Below are 25890 nucleotides of genomic sequence, written 5' to 3'. Positions count from 1 at the left end.
GCACTTGTGTTTGGTCATAGCTATAAACTGTTTTTGTGGCCAGATCGGGCAAAAATTGTCACTTCTGTCTGTGCCCAGAGCGTTGGGAGCTTGCACTCAACCCCCTGTGCAGATGTCAGTGAGAGGCATGCTATGGCTGGTGTAGGAGAAGGCATCTTAGTAATATAGGGCCTCCATTTGGAGGGTTGTTATGAAACTGAAAATGCACTTATGTATATTTTATGTCAGGGTAACTTGAAAGACGGCAGTAGTGTTTCTCCTGATTTACACTTGTATAAATGAGAGGGGAATCAGGCTTCTCATTTCACCACTGACCTTAGCTAGTATGTTTGTTCAAGGAAAAATGTCTTTATTAACCAATCTGTAATTTTGCCTGCCAAGGAAACAAAGAGTGGATAGTGGAAGAAAAGCATGTCTGTCTGAGAATGGATAACTTGTTCTTTGCTGTGAAGAGCTGGTGCCAACTCCTTCACAAGCGCCTGATGCATACAGCAAACTTGCCTGGAGATACTTTTAACTTGCAGGACTGATTTTTCTTTTTAATGTGCTAAATGTATGGTACTGATATACTGAGGTGAATGTGCCAATAGCTAATGTGCCAACAGCTAATTTCAGCCAACAGCTTCTTTCCTTTCCATTTCTCAGCTTCTCCCCTCCCCCATTTCTTATTTCATATTTGGTCCTGTGAATCCTGCTGTACTGAATAGCCAGGAATCTCTTCACACAGCTGAAAAAAATCCAACTGAATTTGCATAAATTAGAAGGGGAAAATGCATTTCTGTTATTTTCTATTTAAACTGCATGGAAATCACACTGATGCATGATATAAACCCCTGCAGAATTGGACTGGACTGAAGGATGCTTGGTTCAATCTCAGGGAAAATTGCAAATGTAATAATCAGATCTGACTTGATTAACTAAAGAAATCATTCTCACTCACTGTGATTTCCCTCTGCCAGAAAAGATAAATGGAGAGGGAATGATAACAATTTATCTGTACCGCTAGATCAGTGATGAGATTATTTGAGCCCCTCTACTAGTGATTCTAGAGCCTTACCAGCCTGACTCAAGCAAGATGTGAGGTCCTACCAATGAAAATCACAGCTTTCTTAACTGCATGAGTTGTTTGGATTAATGCAGATACATCCATGGCTGGAAATAGGGTGTATTCCCCATGAAGAGAAGGCCTAGAGGTCTGATTCTCCAAATGCCTAGGCTGTGTGTGACAGTGCGCTGTCGGTGCCTTCCATTTTAAGACCGGAGCCAAGCAGCCAGCAGGTGCTTGATTGTGGTGGCCATTTTAGACCTCTGGCCGCTTATATAAAGAGAGCAGTTCATTGCTGGCAGGCAGAAACATCACCTGGCTACAAAGCTGCATGCAACATTCTAGAGGTAAGGGCAGGAGCTATAGGGGATAGTTTAGAGGTTCCTGGTCCTGGGCATGACCTAAAACTACACCCTGCTGGGAGTAGGCGGCTTGGTGGGGCTCTAAGTGGCGTGGGAGCCCCCAGGTAATGCCAGGTGTTACCACCCTGGTGAAAGGCGGGTAGGGGTGCCTTAACCCCAGCCCTCACCTTTGGGTGGGTTATTTATCATCAGAGGTAGCTGGAGGCCAGGCATGGCTGCGGCCACCTGAGCCCACTGGAGAGGGAAGCCCTGTAGCCCCAGTGAGGGGGCGGAGATGGCAGGAACCCTATGTGAGGGGAGTAGGCCAAGGTCTTCGAACACCTGAGGCTGTAGTTTGGTCTGGAGGCTGAGTAAGGGGGCTCAGAGAGATAGGGACAAGTCCTGACCCCGGTAAGTCCTCCACCACTGGGAGGCCGAGTGTGGGTTGCAAGTAAGACCTGTAGTCAAGTGCAATGACCTGCTGCTCTGGGGGGGGTGAGAGTCCCTGTGAGACCCTGGAGCACCAGTTGTGGTGTGGGTTAAGAATGCCCTGGTGAGGAGGGGGCAGGTGTGGAACCCCGGTGACGGGGAAACTAGAGGGTGGGGAGCCCAGCTTATGTGTGTGAGTTTATAGAGTTGCCCTGGGGGAGGCCAGGGCAAGCTTGGGCCCGGTCAGGAAACTGGCTGGCCACTACCCCAGTGAGGGTCGCGGGAGAGGCCCAAAAGATGGTACGTCTGCCACCCAAGGTATGAGCTAGCTAAAGCCTATGGCCTAAGGGGCCTGCTCCAAGGGGGAGCAAGGCAGTACAAGTTATCGAGGCACAAAAGAGACCCTGTGAGAGGGGGTGGAGTGTGAGAGGCCCTAGTGAGAGGAGAGTGGTATGAATGTGTATGTGTCTGAGGCCTGACAACAAGGCCTAAGCTTGGTCCGGCTGTAGGCCAGGAGCATTGTGTCATCTGGATGCCATCTGCGAGGTTTGGGCTGCAGTGTAGGGGAGGAATGGAGCTGCAGATAGAGCCCCCTGGCATTGGGGCAAGAATGGGCAGCCTCCCACCTTAATTAACAACATAATTAATTAACAATAAGGCATGGCAGGAGAGACAGGTGGGTGGCATGCCTGAAGGCAGATGGGGAAACTAGCACTGTGGCTGGTCAGGGACCCCCACTTTGCCACACTGTGCTTCTCAGAGGCTTAGTTGAGCAGTTCTATGCCCTTGGCAGCATTGATGCATGGGGGTGGCAGCTACTTTCTGCCCACACCCCCTGACGGGTTAGTACCTGCAACAACTGCCCCAGACATGCCCCTGTAGGTATGCTACTGGTGCGACTGCTCCAATGGGCAAAGTGATATGTGTCTATTTTTGCAGGACTGGACCCTCGACCTGCAAGTAAAATTTTTCATAAGGACCTACATGATTTAGGAGCTCAATACCAGATTTGGAAAGGTATTTAGGCATCTAAAAACACAGATAAATGCCTAGTGAAATTTACAAATGTATTAAACTCATTTGAGGCACATCTCCTTCCCAGTTCTTGGACAGTCATCTGTACAATAAGTCCCATCTGCTTGCTTTTGCTCAGGCACACAAACCCAGCAATTAGGCAGAGTAGATGGTTTAGGGGAAGATAGAGCCATCTGCTCTGCCTAAATGCCTGTCTATGAGCACCTGAGCAGTAACAAGTGGTCAGCAGCAGTCTAACAACTGGCAGAGAGACCTCATAGCCATGCTGTGACAGGATGGGGTTCCAGGGGGAGCCATGGCACCCCCTGGTGGCCATGAGGCTCCTGTCCTTCTCTGGAGCCTTGGGTACCAACCCTTTTCCTCTTGCCTACCATGCCTTGATTAAATTATTTTCTGCCGTAGAAGGCAGGCTTCCTGTCGCAGAGCATTTAAGCGCCCTGCTCCTTTAGAGAGGGGAAACTGCTAGGAAAGAGACCTAGCAGTGAGTGAGGAGCCCCAGCTGCTGGTTGCCAGGGCAACCAAAGTTAGCTGGCGGCCCACACCTGCCAGCGGTCAGCTGACTGGAAGGGGCAGGGCCTGGGTCACATTTAAACCCCAGGGCTGGGGCCAGGCTAGCAGTTCCCTGCCAGCAGCCAAGAGAGAAGGAGCTCTGCCAGAGCAAACACAGGGGAGAAGCCTGACTGCACGAGCAGCTCCTGATTGCTGTTATGGGGTGGAGAATTCCCTGGTAGGGATGGAATGATGTTTAGCCAGAAGGCTTAGATTTTATGTTATAGCCCAGGGGCTCGTGTTTTGTGTGTTTGCTGTTTAGAACTGGAGGCTTGGGTGAGGCTATCAAGTGTTGGAGGAGGCCTCATAGGGGAGCCATGGCTGCGTGGAGACCCTGGCCCCAGAGAGGGGGCCAGTGAGAAGCCCTGGAGAGAGGGGCAGCATTGACAGTGAGAAGCCCCAGGGAGGGGAGCAGCATTGACGAATGCCCAGTGAGGTGCCCAGTGAAGCAGGGCCACGGAGAGCCCAAGGTGGACAAGGTGGCCAGAGTATAGTAAGGCCCAGACTAACCGATGTGAGTACCATCTGCGAGGCTTGGGCTGCGGTGTAGGGGAGGAAAGGAGTCACAGATAGTGCCCCCTTGCATTGGGGCCATAAAATGGGCAGGCGAAGGCGGGCGGTTGGCCCATAACGGGTGGGCGGGGTCACCAGTGGACAGACCCTGAAGAGGCTCACCTGTCACACTGCCCCCAGGGTCCAAGAGTGAGCCCTAGCCTACTTTGGCCAGTGGGTCCCTCCCATACCCAACTGAAATCTATTCCTGTTCCTCAAACTATAAGTGGCCCCCCTTGGCCCCTCCATGCCCCAGGGTACTGGTAACCTTAAGGGCTATTTCACTGAGTTGCCAGTTACTCACCTGCATAGGCTTCGGTCGTCTTAGCCTTAGCATACAGGTTACTTTGGCTGTAGACTGGTAGCCTGGGCCCACTGGCTCTGGCCTGGCGTTTCAGTCTCAGCCCTCTGAGTGCCAGCTCCAGCCCTCTCGGTCTTAGACATTTTGTGCCTTGCACCCCTGACCCTCACAGGACTCAAAACCCCCTTGTTGCCTCCTTTCCTCCCATATCAGTCATCCCCAGTCCTCCAGTATAAGCTAGAACAAATAGCCAAACAATCACTTTAAATTCAGTCTACCCTCTGGGTTAATAACTTCCCTGCAGGCTACAAGTCCCTAGTCCTCTATTTGCATCTCTCACGGACAGCCTGGCTGCTGGTCAATCCCTCTCTGCAACCATCCTGCTCAGAAGCTCCTCTCCCTGGTGCCTACAGGGCCAGACCAACTGACTAGACTCAGGCACTAGCCTTATGTGCCTCAAAGCCCCACCTCTCCCTGGCAAGTGGCCCTCCAGGCACCCACAGAGATTTTCATCTTGGCCTGATGGCTGGCCTGCCTTTCTCAGTGGAGGCTTAGCTGAGCTAGTTGCAGCTCTGCTCCTCAGCAGCCTAGATACCTGCTCCCTGTGTAGCTTACTGCTTGCAGCCAGCTCCCAGGATAGTTGCTCCCCCACCCCATGTAGCCCCTATCCTATTGCTATGGATCTGGATACTTTCTAGCAGCTAGCTTTCTAGCAGTTAGCCTGCTTCCTACATGGCCAGTTTAGCCTGTAGCAGGATCCCTTAAAGTAATAGGAACCCCCGGCTCCCTGTTACACCTGCCCTTTGGTGCATCACAGAATTCACCAAAGTTGCCTCTTTATGTATCAAAATACCTGAGCCAGTGGGCCTTAAGTTCCTGCGTGCAGTTTTGTCGTGGCCCTGACATCTGGCAGACAATCTGTATTATTCCGTATGCTTTTTCCTGGTACAGTATGGCTGAGTAATCTCATCTAACTTTTTTTATTATTTAAGAATCTTATAGCGTGTTCTCTAAGACAAAATCAGCACTGTTTTATGATTACAATATGTATTTTTAATGTAGGTTTCTGCTTTGCTTTTTATGTGCTTTCAGGCTTGGATTTTCATAGAAGCTGAAAGGAAACGTGGCTATGAAACTTCCCTCCAAAAGTGAATCCAGAATCTGACCATCCTTGGGAAGCATTACAAGCTGCCTACTTGGAGAATACTTACCCACAGTAAGTGAGACTCCCAATTCAAATACCCTCTTTATGCTCAGATTACTCTCTGCTCAGAGTATGTGTTGGGAGTAAGGTTTGAAGCTGGTAAAGCAAGATAGGCTAAAGATTTCATGCAGTCCCTGAGGGCCTCTGCCTTTGCTACTGCTTTTACATGGAAGGCACTAAAATCCGGGTCTAATTTGTTCTCAGAGCAGCCTCAACTTAGGTGTTGCAATGCCAAAATATTAAGTGCATTGTCCCAGAAGGAAGATCCAGATTAACAAGTTTAGGTACCTCAGATTGCCATAAAGTCAATGGGAAAGTAAGCCACCTCCAGAGAGCAATCCAGAGCATTGTGTCTCTGAGCAGGGAGACACCTGTTGCAGGCTAACAGGAAATCCCAGTTTTGTCCTCCTGAGATCCAGAGTGCCCAGCGGGGAGGTGCCTGATTTGCACTGACAGCAAGCAAAACCCTCCACCCAACACTCACTCTTGAACCCTGGTGATAGTCATGCCCACTTGTACACTAGCCTTGTGGTTTGACCACTTCCCTCTGCCCCACTGCACCACAACATGTGGGTGCCCTAGACCGGGGGCTTCCCCCTCCAGCAAGCTGCATCATCCTGCCCTACCCCTCAGGCAGGGGCAGAAAGAGGAAGCTGGAGGGATTCTAGAGCTCCTGATTGCTGCTGCAGCCAGATGATGGGATGGGCAGAGTGGTGGCTGGGTGAGAGCCCCGGGGGCCACAGATTAACTCCTTGTGGGCCATATGCAGCCTGGGAGCCACAAGGTGGACACCCCTGCACTAAGCGACTTCCCATGGAATCTGAGGGGCCTCGTTCCCTTTGGAAATCCCAGACTACAGCCACTATCAATAAATATTTAATATTCTCATATTTGCTTAATAACTAGCAAAGTAATGTGGACCATGATTTTTTCTTTTTCTTTTTACCCCTTAACTCAAATTATAGCTCCTGCATTTAGTGCCATTCCAAATAACCAGGCTTTACTCATAACTTCCTGATGCATTCACCTTTCCTGCTTAAATTTTCCAGGCTTGGTCTGTGCCCAGAGGGGACTTTTTTTTCTTTCTTGAGGAAATATGGTTTCCTGAAGGTGTGAATAAAGTGGAAATTGAGAGTTTTCACCCTGAATAGAAAATGCAATTGTTTCCTAAAACCACTTTATGGCTGGAAGGTAGAAAGCCACATGTGGATAGCAGTTCTTCTCATGGAAGACACAAGCTTAAGAATGTATAAGCAAACATCAGTTCTAATATGACCAAGTCACTATCCCTTATGCCTGCCCCAGAGGGGATCTAGAGGGGCATGGTGGTGTGGCTACACCTTCCTTCTGGACTAGATGCCTCCATGGGAGCCACTATGGACTTCTTTAACGTTCACAAGGCACATATGGCGAACTTCACTCCCTTTTACCTCCATGTTCAGAGGCAGGTTCCCCTCCCCCTTCTCTCTCTCCCCCACCTGTTGCTGCTTTCTTTGCTGTCCTAGAGTGGAGGAACATTTCAAAGCTGCTTTTGCCTGGTCCAGCCAGGCTGTGAGCAGCTGGGAACAGCTATGCCACCACTGGACAGGGGCATGGGTTCCCCCACCATGCCCTTCTCCCCCCTGGAGCTGGCACAGGGCCCCAAACATCACTGCTGCTGCTGTTCCCAGCTGAGCCCAGCCCCCACACAGACTAGCTGGCATGGTGAGGAGCAGCTTTGAAGCTGCCCCAGGACAGTGGGGAAAGCAGCAGCAGTAGGTGGCAGAGGGGAGAAACGCCATGCCTCTGAGCATGGAAGGGAAGGGTGGGGGGAATCTTACTTGTTTCACTGACTTCAAAAAAATCCCCAGAGACTCCCACAGCGCAGTCTACCTGCACCACTGGGTGAGGGGGCAGGAGGCTGAAAGCAGAAGTGCAGCCACCCCTGCAGTGCAGGGGGGCTGCTCCCACATTCCCCTGGATCCACCCCTGGGCTGCCCTGCATAAGCGTTTTTGCACAGGGTTTTCATGAAAGCCCAGTAGAAATTTTGTACAAGTCTGCGGATCTGCCCCTTTGACCACGTTCCTGCCGACGTTAGAACATGGGTTAGCTTGCTTCCTGGGAGTAGTTCCACTTACTAAAATGATACTGGTGTATGAGTGCTTGGACACTTGAAAGCTATTGAATCCAGAGGGCTCAGAACTCCCCCCAAACCCTGTGCACTGGGATGTGGTGCCCCTGGGAACCACTCCTCCCACCCCCTGTGTGCTGAGATTGGGTCCTGGGGGTCTAATACTACCTCCTCCTGACTCCCCACATTGGGATGAGGCCACACTGGCCATAGACTTGGCACTGCCCTCATCTGGCTCTGTGCACTGGGACTGGGCACTGGATTCAGCATGCAGGACCTGAGGCTCCCCATGGATCCCGAAATCTGGCCACCAAATTTCTCGACCCAGAAATTTTGCCACAAGATAGATGACACTGTCATGGGCAATAGTTGTAAAGGATCCAGTGGCACTCCACACTTGTGTGTGGCTAATATGACTATAATGGAAAATGCACAGCAGTTGCACAGAGGGCTCAGGAGAGCTGCAAGGCCACATGTAAGGAGCACAAGAGGCAACTTGCTGCTGATGTTCAACAGGTGGAGAAAAGCAGAATTCTGAAAGCTGGTCCAGGTGAGGTTTCCTTCCATGTTCAGGTCTCCCCCTCATTTACATGTGCAGAAGTGGAGCTCAATCACCTCCCTTCCTTCTAGCTAACAGAAGGCACTCTGAGTCTGGGGTTCATGTGGAGGAGGAATGAGTAGGTTAGATAGGATGCTCATAGTCCTTACTAGAGCCATACATCATGGATCTAAATTAGCAGTTCCCAATGTGGTGCCTGTGGGCGCCATGGCATTCCCCGAGGTTTATTCAGGTGCCCACGTGCACTTTGACGATCAGTAAAAATCATTATTCCAACAAAAAATGCTATCATACTGGTGCTCCCTGCTTTTCCTTTTAAATTCTAATGTGCCCTTGGTCACACAAATGTTGGGAACCCCTGGTCTAAATGATCCTCTTTGCATAACAAGCACCTATTATACTGTAATTTCATTGGCAGACTTAAGGGTTGCTGCAGCCAGGAAAAGCTCCAATGGAGCTTCAGGCTAGCTGCGAGAAGGGGCCCTCAATCTAGAGCAGGGGTAGGCAACATTTTTTTGACCGGAGTGCTGAAAAAACCACAATGTCTACCTTGGAAGGTGCGGGAGTGCTGCCACACCACAAAAACAAGACTAGGGCAGCGGGCTGGAGTGGGGGTCATGGCAGGATGCGCTGCATACTTAATACAGTTAATAATCATAAATGTTGCTTTTTTTTGTTGTTTACAGTAAATACCAGGTTTGCTTAAAATTCAAAAACTGGTGACAATAAATACAACTTCATGTACTGCCTTTGTACTTGTGATTTTTTTTTTTCTTTCTTATTAAGCATGTTGTGATGAGGGGGGAGAGAGGAGCAGGGAGCAGCAGACACCGGGGGAGTGACTGTGGGCAGGCTGGCCTGGCCAGGCCCTTGGGAAGGCTGCAGTCAGAGGAGAGTGGGGGTCAGGCGAGGAGCGGGAGCTGCCCCAGGGCTCTGAAGACTCAGGTCACAGTGGGGGGGCCCAGCAGCACCAGAGGTGGGGCCCAGCTGGACCATGCAGCTCTGCGGGGATGGGGCACAGCCACCCTGCCAGCAAAGGGACACTGCCTGGCTGGGGCAGGATGCCAGGCTCAGGGGGTCTCTACGCATGCCAGGTACAGTGTGAGTGGGAGCCGCAGCCACAGGCTGTTTCCCCAGGCTCTGGGAACAGGTATCGCTCAGGGCCGAGCTGGCTGGGAGCCCATAGCACAGCGGGTCTATGCGGTGCCTGCCCTGGCCCTGGCCCCTTGAGGGGAGCTACACCCCTTGAGGGCCCTGGCAGCCTGGGGCAGCCACGGTGGCTGTTCCCAGTGTCCGGGGGCTCCCGTGGCCAGGCCCTTGCACCAGGGATGGCTCTTCCCTGTTTGCACTGTGCCCAGCATGCAGGGAGGCTGATTCCCGGAGCTGGAAGCCCCCTGAGCCTGGCGTCCTACCCCAGCCAGGCAGCATCCTCACATGCATAGGGTGGCTGCAGCCCATCCCTGAGGAGCTGCGCAGGCTGGGCCACCACCACAGCTCAAACCCGCAGAGCCCCCGGGCAGCCCCCACGTCCCACCCAGCCCCTGTCTTCCTAAGGGCCTGACTGGGCTGGCTTGCCCATGGTGCCTCCTTCCATGCTGCCCAGACCGTGCACTCGGCACCCCAGTGCTACCCCACCTGGGTGGGACAGGGTGTCTGCTTGCCTGAGCCCAGGGCCCTGCCACCTGCTGGAAGCCTCCAGGGCAGCAACCCTGCGCAGCCCTAGCCCCAGCCCTGTCCACCTGCAGCTCCCTCCAGGGGTCAGCCGGGCTGGAGGGCACAGCCTGGGAGCAAGGGGCGGGGGCAGTACAACACACAGGCTTTGCCCCGGTGCCTGCCACTGCACTTGGACTTGCGGCTGCATGGGAGAACCCACAGCAGCAACTTAAAAAAAAAATTTAAATTAAACAATTTTCTTGCATGCCTCCCAGAGTGTCGGGAAAAATGTCTCCATGTGCCATTAATGGCATGCGTGCCAGTGGTTGCCAACGCCTGGTCTAGAGGCTGGGTGGAGGCACAGGGCCATCCCATGGATGGGCCTGGACTTTTGCAATCCGCTCGGATTCCTCGTCATTTCTAGATGCATTCAGCCATTGGCCACTCCAATGAAATAACAAGGAAGGACTCGCCTCCTATGTCCATTTCTGTTTTCAGAATAGGATGTTTCAGGAGGATAGCAAAAGAGATAGCAAAAGGCCTCCTGAGACGCTGGATACACGCAATCTGGGAGCATCCAAATAACTCTACACTGATCCTAAATATCTCTAACTGTAAACAAAGCCACTGACTTCAGAATGAAACTCCTGTGGTTATTATTTCTTTAATTTCCTTAAAAATAAAGTCTAGGAAATTGGAAATTCCATGCAAAAAAATTAATGAGGGAACACTAAGGAGCCCTAACACTGTTTGGCATCAAGACATGTAACCTGCACTCTGATTCCTCAAGTCTATCCAATATGCTGCAGCACGGGCAATATTATCAGCTAATGCTAATCAATGGAGCTATTTCACCAGCTGAAGATCTAGCTTGCAGTCTTTATACAGTGGCACACACCGTTTCCCAAATAATACAATACCAGTATTTCCCTTGATGTTTGATATCCATTTGAAGCATTTATATCAGTGAAACATACCAAATCATGGAAGTTTTAATGTGAAAAGTTGACAGTAAAGCATGCATTCCAAATTTATAACATTAAAAAGTATACCACAGAGAAAAATAGAGTAAATTACCTGGAACATGTAGCTCTCTGCATTTGCAGCTATTTTAGCTTCTTACTTACCAGCCTCATACCCTGAATAGCACATAAGCCATGCTCCATTGGTGGCTGAGAGGAAAATGCTAACAAAATTATTATGGTAAAATGAGTAAAGATGAATAGCTTTGTTAGAAAGAAGGAAAAAAAAAAGCAGATCATACAAGGAGTCTAGGCCAACCTTTTCAAATCAGGGTGCCTAAAATTAAGTACCTGAATAAAAGCAGTTTGACTTTCAGAGGTGCTGACTATGAACAATTACCGCTGACATGAATGAAAACTGAGTCATTTTTTTTCCAAGGTGCCTCAGGGTATGGCAGCATAGACAAGCTGCTGTGACGTAAGGTAAAATACAAACTTACAGCACATCAGCTACTTCCCAGTAACTGCCTGCATGCACACTCGCGCCCTGCGGCAAATGCAAGATGGCTTTCCCCACAGTGACAGTGGGGTAAGCTAACCTCAAGTTTGCCACAGGGTAAGAGTGTATACTCAAGCAGCCACCATGGAGTAGCTGTCATGCTGTATGTTGGCACCCTCGCTTACCTTACAGCAGCTTGTTCACGTGCCAATGCCAAAGTGTGGATTTAAGAGAGCAGCCAATACAACTTTAAAAGGTGTCCTAAGTCCAAAGTGATCTGAGGGTATGTTACAGCAACACAAATAAGGCAAGCATTAAAAACCAACATTTTAAAATATGCTATTTACAGTTCGGGCACTTAAAACATCTCTCCACAACTCAAACATTTGCCAGAGTCCAGGGATACTCCTCATTAAAGCAGGGGAATCCATTAGATCAAGAAGGGATGGAGAAAAGGCAGTCCTGTGGTTAGAGAGCTCTTTAGCTAGGGCTTGGATCCAGTTTCTTCCTCCACAGCTCATGACTCATGTGATTTTAGGCAAATCATTTAGTCTTCCTGCATCTCAGTCAGTGGGGAAAGGTTCCGGTCTCAGTGCCTTACTCTGTATTGCTAACGGTGGTACACATGTAACAGAATAGATGATGCGTCTGAGCTGCACTCAGCATGCCCCGGGGGTGGAGTATCCGTTGTTTTCTGCCACTTTACCTCCTTCCTCTAAACTAGCAACTAGGGGCTAGTTTGGCCCTGATAGAAGTGAAAGTCGCCTCAGGGTTGGGTCTGCTTTGCCAGACTACAGTATGCCTCACGTATCAAGCATGTTTCCCTATAGCAGGAGTTCCCCAGCAGGATGAAGGGGACAAGCAGGAACAAAGTCATCTCATCCATAGAGCTTAGAATGTCATGAAATGAGACAGGGATGTATTTGGTAGCTGTGTTGCCCTGAAACAAAAAGAGATGCAAAAATCTAGAACTCTTGGTTCAGAGATGATCCCTTTTATTAGACCAACCAAGACACTGCAAAAAAATTGTCTTTTTCTGCAAGCTTTCGGGCTCACACACCCTTCATCAAATGAAAAAAAAATGCAAAAATGAAGTGTATTTCCTACCTATGGGGACTTTTTACCATCTTTAATTTTCCCTGAGCCTGAAGAAGGGCATATGAGCCCGGAAGCTTGCAGAAAAAGACTTTTTTTTTTGCAATTTCTTAGTTGGTCTAATAAAAGGGATCATCTCTGAACCAAGAGTTCTAGATATTTGCATGAAATGGGGTGGGATGGGGAGGGGGTGTTAAATACAGGACTGTTCAGGACCATTTCTTTCCATTCAGGCTCCATGTGTCTAGATCTCTAGCTTACCAAGGCCGCAGCTCCCCCACGTATCCAGAAAACAATGCTAACTTGCTGCCCCACATGCTCGCTGGAGACCTAGGAATGTCCTGGCACTGCAGCCCCTACCACAGACTTCACCACATAACAATTAGTCAGTTTGTTCAGTCCAGATTTTCAGCTAAGCTCTTAAAAGCTGTTTCATAAATATTCTATGGCCTTTCAAATAGGGTAATGTGCCTCTGTGACATTAAAGAGGAAACTCCGGTGAAGGGGAGGGATGACAACAAATTTATCCACCAATAGCATGCTCTTTTGGCACAAAAGCACATTCTTATCTTTATATCCCATAATGAGAAGGCAGAGGCAGGATTGTTGCTCCAACTCTCAGAGCGGGTAGATGTCGAGTACAGGAGAAGGATAGCTGTAAATGGTTAGTTATTTTTTGCCCCTGCCTTTGCTAAGAGAAGAAACTGAGTTTGTATTTTCCCGTGGTTTTCCTAAGTACTGTTGAGGAGAACTTCTTTTCACATGATGTCAGACTGCGAGGGACTGCCTGTGGGTAAGTGCCAGATTTATATTTACCACAGTGTCCTACCGACCAGTTCACATTCTCAGATTGCAAAGTCACACGTGAACCCGCTTGGTTTTGAAGGCAGTCAGAGCCATAGCAGGGGGGAAAAACCACATGTAATCAACATAGTTCCTACATGCTTTTAGTTATGACATGTTCTCGGGTAGCGGTTATTGGGTGAGAGCCTACAAAGTTTTTTTTAAAATTTAAATAAAGGCATGAAGAATAAATCAAGAGGCTGATTTCAGCTGTTCAGGGAAGTGGTCCGAAGTGACTGATTCTGTAGAAGTGATAGAATCAGAAATTGTTTTCTGGAGCTTCCCAACAAGAATTTCTGGGAAGGGCTCCTGATACAACTCTGCTGCCTATGCTTTGTGTAAACACACTCATAAACCTTTTCAAATGACAAGGGGGTTGCAGAAAAGGCAGATGTGTATATTAAAGATGAATTTTTAGCTGAAACAAAATGCATACTCTGTGCACTGTATTTCCAAAATAAAGTGCTTTGCACATAAATAAATAAAGTGCCTATAGCTAAGAAGCAGTCATTCACTAGCAGATATGGCTGGATATGTCAAACTTTCCCACACAAGAGACGCAGTTATGTGGTAAGAGGACATTTCCTGGCTTTTTTCCCCTCATTTCACTTCCATACGTACTATAAACATTTACCAGATCGTCTGCATGAAAGGAAATCCTTGTGGAGACCAAGGAGCAAATCTGTGCCAAGGCTTATAATATACAAAGACATGGCCCATTTAAAAACACCTCTTTTATTTTGCCGAGCTTTTCTCTTTTCATATTTATAGTGGAATAACTGTTTGACTGGCTTGGGATGGTAGCACATCAAAGACAGGGCCCTTGGTTTGAAACTGGTGATAGAGAAGCAACCTCTCTGTCTTCTCTCTGTTTCCATTTTATTGGGAAAAAAAATCTTAAATAAGAGCACAATGAAAAACAATTAATTATGTAGTGCAGAGTAAGCTGTTCTGTGCAATTTCCTTGCCAGGAGAGAGTCATCATGAACACTGTCTAAAGGCAGGTCAGTAGCCTATGTAGATTTTTTTTTTTGCTTGCTTTTTCAAAGGGTTGATCTGGTGACCAGAATAGCTTCCCTTCTTCAGCAGAGTTGGCCTTGACTTTAATGGCTTGACCTCTGTTTGCTTGTTAAGCACTCTGAGTTGGGGGTGAGATATTTCAGGATGACAGTGACAATATTTAGCTGGCATCTGATATTAATGATGAAACTGATATTGAGCATACATGGCATGATGGGTGCAAAAGTTTCTTATATCTCAATTACCTTTGCAATTGAAAGGGCTCAGAATATTTTCTTTGCAGAAAATTGTTGATGAATGTGCTTGGAGGAGGGAGGGCAGGCTGCTGAATAAGGGAAGAAATAAATAGCAGAGATTAACTGAAGTTTGGACCTGGTTGCAGATCTGTAAATTGCCAACATTTCCAGGGCAGAAGGTTCAGTTTCTTCTCCATCCCCTTTGTATTCTTCCCAACCTCCACTTGCTTAGAGAGGACCTTGGCAGTGTTTCCAGACCACTCACTGCCTCCTGTGCCAGGTATCACAACTGACCTGTGCTCTTCCCAATGTTTCTAATACCGGCAGAAATAACCGTGTGGCAGCCAAACCTGCAGGGCATGTCTGCACCACCTCTGACTGTGCTGGGGAGAGCTCCAGGGAAATGCAGCACATCCATTCTGCTCATGCTACAGACCAAGAAAAGTACCATTACCACTGTTTGGCACACATGCAGGATGTGCTGTCAGCCCCACATGCACTGATTAGCCTGCACCCAGTACCACTCTCATGGCACCTCCCTTTCATTTGGCATTTGGCATGTACAGAGTGGAAGCAAATAAGCAGGCTGTAATTCATGACACTGATGTCATGCATGGCACAGAGACAGTGTAGACACACCTACAGACTCCACCAGGGCCACATGTGGTCTTCTGGAGTATGTGTATACATACGAGTATCAGTACTGTGCTATATGTGGTTATGAAACTATTTTTCATGACCCAGTTGCTGACAGTTAGCTTTCATGTGAAGGGACATTGAGATCAAACAGTTCTCTTGATGGTTGCATCTTTTCTACCAACTGTTTGGAAGATTAAAACTTGACCAACAAAAGCTCCAACAATAGGGGTTTAAAATATCAGCAGAAAACTCTGGAGTAATATGATTCATATCCAGTAAGGCAAAGACCACCCTAGTGATTCCACTGAGTTCTGAATGGTGTAACTGAGGCCAGCATTCGGCCTTGTATCATAAAGATTACTGCTGAATTTGGCTAGACTGGGCATTTGCAAGCACATTGTTACACTAATCTATAGGACTAATGTAATGTGGCTAGACAATAGTGACCTATTTATAGCAGAGAGTTTACAGATACATGTATGAATGCATACATGTGTGTATAGATATTAACACACTTTAAATAGCACTGTATTGTCTAGTCACATTACAATATTTGTGTTATATATATATATAAAGAGAGAGAGAGAGAGCCTCTTTGCAGTGTGTCTCATAAAAAGTCCTGAGAACTGAAGTTTTTAGTTACAGTAGATGAACACCAAAATTTCTCTTCTGCTTTCAGCCTACACAAAAATGTAGTAGGAACAGCTGCATAATTGTTCTGATCAGATAAGCAATTCAGAGGGAATTGCTGCATCTGACCTTTTGATTTAAATAGCTGGGTATGAACTGCCCAATATAACTTTTGAACAAGGGATTTCACTTAATGAGAAAACTCAGGCTTAAGAATTAGAAATGATTAGGCACCTTTTCAGGGTGAAATATTATTTTTTCACCTTTGTTACACAGAAGATTGTCTTCTACATTAGATTCAGAACAACTGCACTCTTTTAATAATTTAGAACAGAGAGTTAAATGTTTGGATTACAACTGGATGCAGAAAGAGGTTTTTGTCTTATTGTAGTACAAGGACTGCAAAAATTGTCAGATGATGAAACAAGGGGCAACAAGGCCTTAACAATTTTGGACTCTTTTCTACCAAAACCTTGGTTGTGTTCACTAAAGTGCTGAGATCAAAATGATCCATTAATGAACAGAATATTTACATTTTTATATAATTAATTTTCCAAACTATTGTGCCACTGATAGATAAAGAAAGAAAGATTATTCAGTTCAGGAAAAGATCACTGGCTTCTGTTTCTTACTCATCAGCAATTATTGACATACTGATGCTATCCATTAGTGCTAGGAACATAGATTTACTGTCATTCCTACATGCAGATAAAAGCAAAGCCCATCAATTATTTAAGTGCTTCCCCTCATGTGTATTATTTTTCTTTCGTAGGAAGACACTGTTCAGTCTCCTTACATCTGAACAGCTTTTCATACACTCAGTATTTTGATTAGGAACATATGAGTCATAATGGTTCTGGTTCTTACCACAGTTCCTCCAACTTCAGATAAACCCTGTAAAGTTGAACAAAGGGCCTTAACGTGGCTATTCACTTATTTCCCACGTCAGAAGCTGTGTCATCATACAGAGTCATTTTGACTACCCCACTGCTAGGTATTTGTGGATAAGCCATTCTGTTGTAGGCCTGAAGTATTCGGCTGTGGTGAGGTACAACTTCTATTGCCTGAGGGGGCACAACAGTTCAGATTCAGGGAAGCTCACTCATACTTATTTTATCTTTCATTTACTAAGATACTGTTAAAAATGGAAGAAATAGAACTGGCTTAGCAAGTTCTGCAGCAAGCGTCAGGGGCCTGGGAAGTCTAGCACAGTTTTCACCTCTGGTTTCCTCAAACTTGTTCTATTTCTTCTTCTTTTAGCATAACAAAGAAGACCTATTAAATGCAGAGCATTCTTGAACAGCCAGTTAAATATTTCCTCAGATCAGTTAGCAGTGTTGTTTCTCAAAGGCTAAAAATGTGCATGTAGCCATGTCTTTCAGAGAGGTTGTGGGCAGCTTTTCAAAATGTGGGTGCTCCTAGAGGCAGTCTCAGGGTCTTGACACACACCATACAGTCAGCCTGCATGGGGTATTTACAGCAGAGGCATAACTGTTAGAGTTTGTGCCATGGGCAGCAGAGTCGTACCAAATAGGGTTTACACACTGAGGCTAGAGACAGACATTCAAAAAGCCTGAGCCTGAATTGATTCAATCTTTGCAGGTTAGTCTAACTTGCCTAGAATGAATCAGTTTGCAACTGAACAGACATTCCCTCTGGACTGAGGAAATGCAGGCACATGACTGCAGTGGCTCAGGCTAGAAGCCAGGGTGTGCTAGAGCAGCCCTCCTGTCCCTCCCAGAGTGCTAAGCTGAGAGGGGGTGTGGCCAGGCCCCCGCAGGACCTCTGATTAGGGCAGGGTTCAAACCCCCACCCTCGCCTGAATGTTTCCAGGCTTTTCCCTGCTCACTGCTCAAGGGGTGGGAATGTTGCCAGACCCCAGCCCCAGGCTAGCACTCTGAGGCAAAGGGGAGGTGTGCATGAATCTGTTGACGATACCGAGCTTTTCAATCTCCTTTACCTGCTTCTTTATACTGTCTCAGCAAACCTGACAGGTGCGGGAGACAGCAGGGAGCTGATAACACAGCGATTATCAGCCCATCAACAAAACAAAAGCCTCTCTCATTAGTTCAAGCTCTTCTTAAACAGCATTTTTCCAAGGAAGGATTAGAGGGACATTACCAGGTGACCTGTTCATTAGCTCCAAAAAGCCCTAAGCAGACACTGTTCTGTCTGCCTGTCCCAGTGAAATCTGACACACACACACCTCTCAGCATTAGCTAGCATACCACATGCCTAGGTCTGTAGGACTGGGGTCTGTGCTGTGGGAGATGGGTGGGAGAGATCCTTGCTTGAGCGGTGAGCAGTGAAAGGGTGGGGGGGAGCAGAGGGAAGCCAGGCAGACCATGCTGTGCCTGCAGTCTCTGCTGGAGCTCCAGCTAGGGAGCAGTGAGGCAGGGCCAGTCCTGTTCTCTGGAGCAGAGAGCACAGCCTAGCCCAGCCCAGCCCAAGGCTGCAAAGCATCTAAGATGCTGGGGGGCTCTGGTTTAACTTAAACAAGGAAGTGGCCTGGGGCAGACATTGCATTAACTGGTTTGACCAAAATCAGTTAAGTCTGATACTACATTCAGCCAGGTTTATCTTAAACCAGTTTCAGCCATTTTGAAACTGGCTTGTATGCACTGAACTTATGTTCTATTACAGGTTTAAACCAGTTTCTGATCACTTAAACTGGTTTATGTGTAACATCTGTCCGTAGTCTGGATGCTCCAGGGCTGTGCTCCATTTGGTTAAGTCAGGCACTGGTTACCCAAGTGTACATACTGCACATTCTCAGGTGAACTAGTTAGACTGGGATGGCTATTTTTTTGCTCGATCTAGGTGCCTCCCACTATGTATAGTTCAGCAGTTATACCGAATTAATCCCACTTAGGTTGATCTAAGTCCAACCTCTACATACACTCCATGTATATCAGGAGGGGCAATCTGTGATATAAACTTAGTACTGTCAGTTTCCAGGGCTAAAGGGGGCTTATGAGCTGCCTTTCTTATGTCTCCCCAACTGCTCAATACAGATGAATCTCTTAGAATTGGATTGGAATTTCTTGGAATCTCCTAGTTCTCTTGGGCTTTCTGGTCTCTGAGAGTGAAATGATAGCTTCTCAACCCTACCCAAAAAAGCCAGTACTTTGTGCACTGAGGTTTCCCACATCATGGCCCAGGTCAGGTGAGAACGTGTTGGAGCATGCTTAGATGCGTGAAGTTCTAGGCCAAAACCCTTAGACAATAAGAGTGAAAAGAAACCAGTTTAAATATTTCTATGCTTGGGAAATTGGCTTGGAGGATTGAATTCTCAGCTATTTAATATGAACACAACTCTCTTCAAATAGGTAGAGCAGAGAAATTGGCCCTAAATGTTGGCTAGCTGAGCCTGTATAGTAGTTCTCTGAAAAGACCTGTATATTTGGCATTGCTGTTGCCTAGCTTTCCTCATTGCACAGCCAACCACATTTAAAATTAATCTGCAGAACAACTGTATAAAAGTATTCCTGAAGGATTAAAGTTAATAATGCCAGCTAATATCTCAAGCATATTTTGAAGAAAAATATTGGGTCTACTGTTGCAGAATTGCTCAGCTCAAAAAGCAACACAACTCATTGTCAGTGTCGTCCAGTAGGTTCTGGTCTTGGTTCTGCTATTGGCTCACTTGAATGCTTCCAGAAAAGCCATTTAACCTTTCTGCTAATCAGCATCTGTAGAAGAGTGCTCATCTTTACCAAATGCTTATGATTACTACACATGAAAAACACTAAGTGCTATTAGCAGGGCAGCCAATTTCAGCAAGCAAGAAGACCACCAGAGAATTGTGTAAGTTAGAAAATACGTCAGTGGCTTATTCCTTCCAGCTGCTGAAAGCCCTTAATATCGTTCATAAACCAGTAGGTGCTGTTGATGATGAGTATCTCACCATAAAATATGACTTGGCAATGAAAGAAGTCAAACCTAACAAATATTACGTAGGAGAGCTAGTGAAAATCTTACCAATGGACTGTTTTTTCTATCAGGAAATTCTTGATCTGTTGCACTGGCATGTATCTATGTCATCACATTTTAAGAACCTTCTGTTTGGACAAAACATTTAATTTAGAAATTAAAAAAATACACCAACATAAAAATGCAACAAAAACATCAAAGGAACATTTTAAACCTTAAGGAAATTAAATTATTCAACAGGGTCTAAACAAATATATGTATGTTGTTTAGAAAAAAAATCTCAGTCTGTCAAAATGAAGTTTCAGAGTCTCAGACTTCTGTAGTGGGACAGGTATTCAGCTTCCTACCACCTCTGCTACTTCAACTGCAAAGTCTTTGATTCAACTGCCATCTTTTGTTTTCTTGTATTGGTACAGCAGCTGACACCATGGGTACCAGAATTATGACTGTGCCTCCCAAATGATAGCAATACAGACAAATAATGTGTACTAAGTGTTCCTTGTGACTGTTAAGATCTAGGACCACTCTGATCAGGCCATAGATGGGGAAAAGTGTGTGAATCTAGAGCTCCAGGAATCAGTATTTCACAGGAACCACATTAGAAATAGGTTTATGGTAATAAGCAAACCCTGCTGAGATACATGAATAAAAACTTGTCAGAAACAGGCCTGCAAAGGCATCTCTGTGCATGAAGCATTTTAGAAGCAACCTATTATCCACAATATCAAAAGCAGTCAAAGGGTCATAAAGAGTTAAAATCAACTGCATGAAGAATCCACCTGCTACAGATGTTATTAGAATATAAACCTTGGTTAAAATGGCTCCCTACCGAGACCAGACTGAAGATTTTCAGACATTGCCTTTTCAAAGAGAAAAAACTGTGGTAGGCCAAAGACATGCCTTCTCCCCTTGCTGAGATCCTTTGTTAGGGAAAAAGGTGGTTTTGGCTAAGATAAAAACCCAAGGGCTTCCTAATGAACGCTGTAATTGCCACAGTCATGTGCAAGAGAGAGAACTAAGACTAGAAGCTGCTCCTAATTATACCAGTGTAAAACATCACCAAGAGCTGGCTCTGGTTGTCCATTATCAAAGGCAGAATAGGGGAAAAGGAAGTTTGTCCTCAGTGATTTGTCCATATATAGAGGTTTGTCTCATTTTTAGTCAGCTGTGCAGCAGCACCAGTGCAAGTCTATTCTGTAAAGGGAGTTAATCACAAAGCTGCACCTTGCATTAGTACTGTTAGTCTCCAAATAAACTTCACTGATGCAAGGCTGCAATTCTGCCACTGTTTCACGAGGTAGCCTTGAACAACTTACTCCAGTCATTTGTGTGGTGCTTCAGTATGCTCAGCTATAAAATGGTGATGATGCTTGTGTGACCTTATTATTGGCTTCTGGGTTTAAAAAATGGAAAACAAACACTAAAGTATTATTCATCAGGACTCTTATTGATTATTGTTGACAGCATTGGTGCTATCTAAATTCACTGACAAAGATCCTTGTTCCCACACAGCAACTTTAATACTGTATTATTTTGCATCCTTCTAGAATACCAAATTCACCAAAACTCAAACTTCTGCAAACGAGGAAGTGGAGAGTTAATGTTAATTCAAACTTAACTCTCTGCAAACCAGGAAAGTAATTCAAACTTATCCTTGCTTCCTGAAGCTGGCAATAGCCAATGGGCATTGACCTGCAAACCCTTCAACTGTAGTCACTGTGTTTAGTGGTGCTGCCTTTAATGCAGGTGGGAGATGCTGGAGCTACTTCAGGAGGATATAAAATAATCTGGGTGAACCATGTCTTTCTGAAAGTACGAAGGACAGAAAGAAAGAGGAGAATGTATTCTCTGAGAAAGTCCATGTGTCTTATATAACTGAAACAATTTAGGGCTGAAATAAGTAGTGGGGCTTAGGGGGCTTTTTACCATTGGTTTTGTCACAGGTGGGACATGGTTGTGGTCTGTTGGTCTAATGAGTAAGTGAAAATGTAATATTGGATGGATTCTGTGTGTGCATAAGGGTGAGGAGTCTGTAAAACTTAGCAGATATGTAGTCAGGGATGATCTTGCCTTGAGCAGGGGCTGGACTAGATGACCTTGTGAGGTCTCCTCTAGCCCTGTTTTTTTTTATGACTCTGAGAGAGAGAGAGACTAGAATGGGCTGGATTCTTGAATCAACTGGTATAAATTACAAGCAGGACAAGATCACCTGGGATTCACTGAGTACCAGGGCCCCACTGGTCCAGCAGGACGTGGTCATCAAGTTCCTTCTGCCTACTGCAGAGGCAGGATATCTCCCAGATTACTCTTACAACAAAGTGTGGCAGGATAATTAGGACCGGGAACATCTACAGGAAGACTGAGGGTGACAGGACTGGCTGTAGCGAGTCAAAAGACCTTCTCTGCTCGAGTTCTGTCAGTCCCCCCTCACTCCCCTTCCCCTCTACCCCACCATAAAAGCTTGTGTGTGCAATGGACTAGATGCGGTAGGTGTTGAGTCCAAGACCATGTTGGACATAATAAGCTAGGGACAGAAGTGACACATAAACTGGTTTAAACCTGTAACAGAACAGAAGGTCACTGCATATAAGCCAGTTTCAAAATGGCCCAAACTGATTTAAGATAAACCTGGCTGAATGTAGTATTAGACTTAACTAACTTAGATCAAACCAGTTTATGAAACTTCTGTCTAAGACACCTTCCTAGTTCAAGTTACATTGGAGTCCCCCAGCATTCCAGTATGCTTTGCAGCCCGGGGCTCCAGAGAGTAGGGCTGGCCCTGGCCCTGGCCCTCTGCTGCCTAGCTGGAGCAGTGAGGGCTGGCTCACTGGGCCCACTAGACAAATCCCATCTGGGGCCAGGGAGGAGGGTTAAACTCGCCTTCCCCTGAGAACAGAGCTACCTTGCCCTGCTGACTTACTTAGTACTGGCTGCAACTGTGGACTATAAATCCCAGAGGCACCTGGAAGCAGGAAGAGGAAGTAATGAGTAATCCTACAGAGTCAACTACTGTGATTATGAACTGCAAATCCCAGGGACCTTGGGGGCAGCCAAAAGAGGAAGCAAGCATACAGCCCATGGTGGCTAAGTGCCAGAGAGTCGTGCTCTTGAATCCCACCCCGCCCTTGTGGCTTGAGCCACCGCAGGTATGTGGCTGCATTTTGTGAATCAAAAGTGATTGTTTACTCATTTGCTTATTAGTTCAATCTTTACAGCTTAAACTAACCTGCAAAGACTGAATCAATTCAGCCTTGGGCTTTTTGACTATCTGTACTTAGCCATAGTGCGATCCTCTGGTCCATTCGGAAGGACTGTGAGAAAATTTGACAGCCGTAAGAAAATCAGAGGGGAGAGGCTGGTGAGGAGAGCAGGTGAGGGTTATATACGAAGGATTTATAGAGCAAATAACCCCATATATGGAGTAATAGCTTTCCTGTACACCTCTAGGACAAGCACAAATTCAGGGCAATCCAAGTGACTGCATGCATTCTGAGAGAGTGATGAGTATGTCTGCAATATACATTGCAGAGTTGTGTAGAGATGGCTGAACTTTCTCTAAATAAGATGGCTGTCTGACAAATGTAATTATGAATCCACTTCTCACACAGCACAGAGAAGATACTGTATATTGCCCTGATCCATTACTTTTTGCAGGGCTATATACTGTATACACAGTCTATATAATTATCACCCTCTGATCCCTCAGAGTAATGACCTCAGATTTGGCAACTGGTTGGGGAAAAACAGTTCATCCATCAAAGATAATTGAGCTGTAGCCTGGTGGGATAGAAGGTGCACTGCAAAATGGTTTCTAATGTAGTTGGGCTCATGCCCCTAAAGCCCATTTTTGTGGGTTCACCACTTAATAGGCATCTACAAGTAGAGGAAAATTTGAAGGTGCCGGGACTTGAAGGTGTCTTTGAGGTTCTATATGCATGACTGTGTGCTTGGTGTCAAACACTTACTGAGTCACATAGTTGCTGCAAACAGTGTTTATAGTTCCTCTCTTTCCCTAGCAGCTACTTGATCCCTGAAGCTCAGTAGTGAGAGAGCAATCTTGCCAATAATCATCTCCACAAAGGTTGCATGTATAATAACTTTTAAAAAGAACTTCAAAACCAATTCTAGTAGATCCACAAGCAGTCTCCTGATTGCAGCTTAGTTGTTGAGAAAGAGACAGCCTACAGCTAGACATCTCTTGAGGAGACTTCACTGAAATGATTCAGAGAGGACCAAAAATACAAAGCCTGATGTGAGAGCGTTAAAACTGAGACATCTTTTAGACAGCATCATCTGGGCACCACAGATGGCTTGTAGAGAAATCATAAACAGAAATTCTGTGACCGACAGCATGTTCACTGGAGTGTTTTGCTCATTCATAGTACAGTGATTGAAAAGAGCTTAACTTGAAGTGAAGTTTATAATTTGTCTTTTGTCTCTGCTGGAAGGAAAAGCTTTAGCAGCTTGAGTCAGACCCTCCTTAGGTCCAGGGGCGTGATTCCATCCACTCCAATAGTTCCCATTGTACAGAAGGGGAGCTGAGGCACAGAGATCAGTCAAAAGTATCCTCTAATTTGGGTGGTCCATAGAGATGCCTATTACCTGATTTTTTTTCATACTTCTTTGAATATCTGTTGTGCTGTAAAATGCTAAGTGCTTCAGTTGCTGGCTTCAGTTGCTATTGTGCTATTGTGGGTATTCAGCACTTCTGCAAATAGGATCTTATGGCTTCAAGTCAGGAGCCTAGAGAATGAGGAGCATACCGTTGGTGACTAGCCAGTAAAAGGTGCCCAGCAGCACATGGGAACTCTTTCGCACTGGCAGGACTAGAATCCAGTTGTCCAGGATAGCATTCAGATGTTACTGCCTTAACCATGACACTATCCTCTTCCCCCCGCCACATCCCTTGTTCACTGTATAATTTTGTATATCAGGGGTGTTATAAACTCAAATGGGCTGGAGGGACACATTCCCTTTTTTGGGGGGTACTTGCAGGCCACACCCTGGCTCATGCTGGCAGCCCCAGCACACATCCGTGTGTCTGTCCCTGCAGGGGCACAGGTGAACAGTTGTGATCCTGTTCTGAATAACTGGCAGCAAGCATCCTCCTTCACTCCCCTTCCAGCCTCTGGGAGCAGAACAGAGGAAACACTGGGGCAAAGCCCCCTAGCCCCTTCCCCAACTTGGGCAATGCCCAGCTTGGAGAAGAGAGAGGGACTGCCTGGCTTGGAGAACAGGCTGGGGGCTTTCTCTCACTCACTCTTCCCTTCCCTTTCCTGACCAGTCCAAGAGGGGAGGGGAGAAATAGGGCAACCCCCCTCCCTGTTCCCCAGATAGAGGACCCCAGTTTGGAGAACGGGCAGAGAGCAGGGAGGAGCTGCTCCTCTGTTCTTTTCCCAGTCTCAGGGAACAGAGTGGAGGGAGCAGAGGGACAGCTTCCTCCCTTCCTCTCCCCCTTGCCATTTCTCACTCTTGGAGTCTGGTGTGACAGGCAGGCAGGGGGTGGTGCTGCCTTAGGACACCAGGAGCTAAGTGGACTGAACCCCGGGGCAAGGCCTCTGCCCACTCTACGTGCTTGGAGCTCTGTGTGAAGAAAGAGCAGGTGCTTTGTCCTTCTACCCTAGGGAGAGCCTCCCCAGGCCTGGCCTTACCAGCTTTCCCTTGCTGCCAGTGCCACCAAATGGGTGGCTGGGGGTGAAGACATAAAAGCCAGAAGAGCCAGTTTGGCAAAAAGGCAGGGAGAGGTAACTGGTCCGCTCCCTGACGAGTCTAGAAGAGGTGCTGCGGGGCAAAGCCCCCAGCCTGCTTTTCACTCCAGGGCTCCTGCAGCAGAATTCAGGCACTAGTAACTCAAGCAGCCATGGGGGTAGAAACAACATGCCTTCGGCAAGAGCTGGGGTACAGGCAGCCCCAGAGGCACCAGTCAGAGGCCCACCACCATGGCCAAAGCTGAGGCTCTGGTTGTGGTAGCACAGCTTCCTGCAGTAGCAGCCCATGTCCTGGTGACAGCTGGGGTGCAAGAAGTAGGGCTGTGCGAAGCTTCGGGTGGTGACTTGATTCAGCCAAATCTCTGAAGGCAAATCGAATCAGGGGACCAATTTAAAGGTCTGAATCAAGTCAAAGCTCTCCAAATCTTCAGAAAAGACTCAGAGAGCTTTGATGATTCAGGCAGTTCCTGGTGGCTACAGCAGGGAGCTGCAGCTGACTCTGAGCTGGTAAGTACTAGGGGTGGGGGAGGGGACCATGGGTGGACC

At 46.9% G+C, this 25890-nt stretch overlaps 1 protein-coding gene across 2 annotated transcripts in view; it reads left to right on the top strand.

Moving 5' to 3' along the window:
• The first annotated feature begins 12932 nt into the window (after nt 1-12932).
• EML1 (echinoderm microtubule associated protein like 1) overlaps nt 12933-25890 on the top strand; it is a 312189-nt gene continuing 299231 nt past the window's right edge. The window contains exon 1 of one of the 2 annotated variants that reach the window (XM_019518578.1): nt 12933-13128. In XM_019518578.1, the coding sequence (XP_019374123.1) occupies nt 13098-13128 (31 nt within the window). In that variant the 5' untranslated portion in view covers nt 12933-13097. The remainder of the gene's footprint in view (nt 13129-25890) is intronic. The other variant, XM_019518580.1, reaches the window with a different exon arrangement.

Source organism: Gavialis gangeticus, unplaced genomic scaffold, assembly GCF_001723915.1.
Source record: "Gavialis gangeticus isolate Ggan-Ray unplaced genomic scaffold, GavGan_comp1, whole genome shotgun sequence".
Classification (NCBI taxonomy): Eukaryota; Metazoa; Chordata; order Crocodylia; family Gavialidae; genus Gavialis; species Gavialis gangeticus.
The sequence above is the reverse complement of the archived record's forward strand: the minus strand, read 5'-3'. Positions and strand labels throughout refer to the sequence as shown.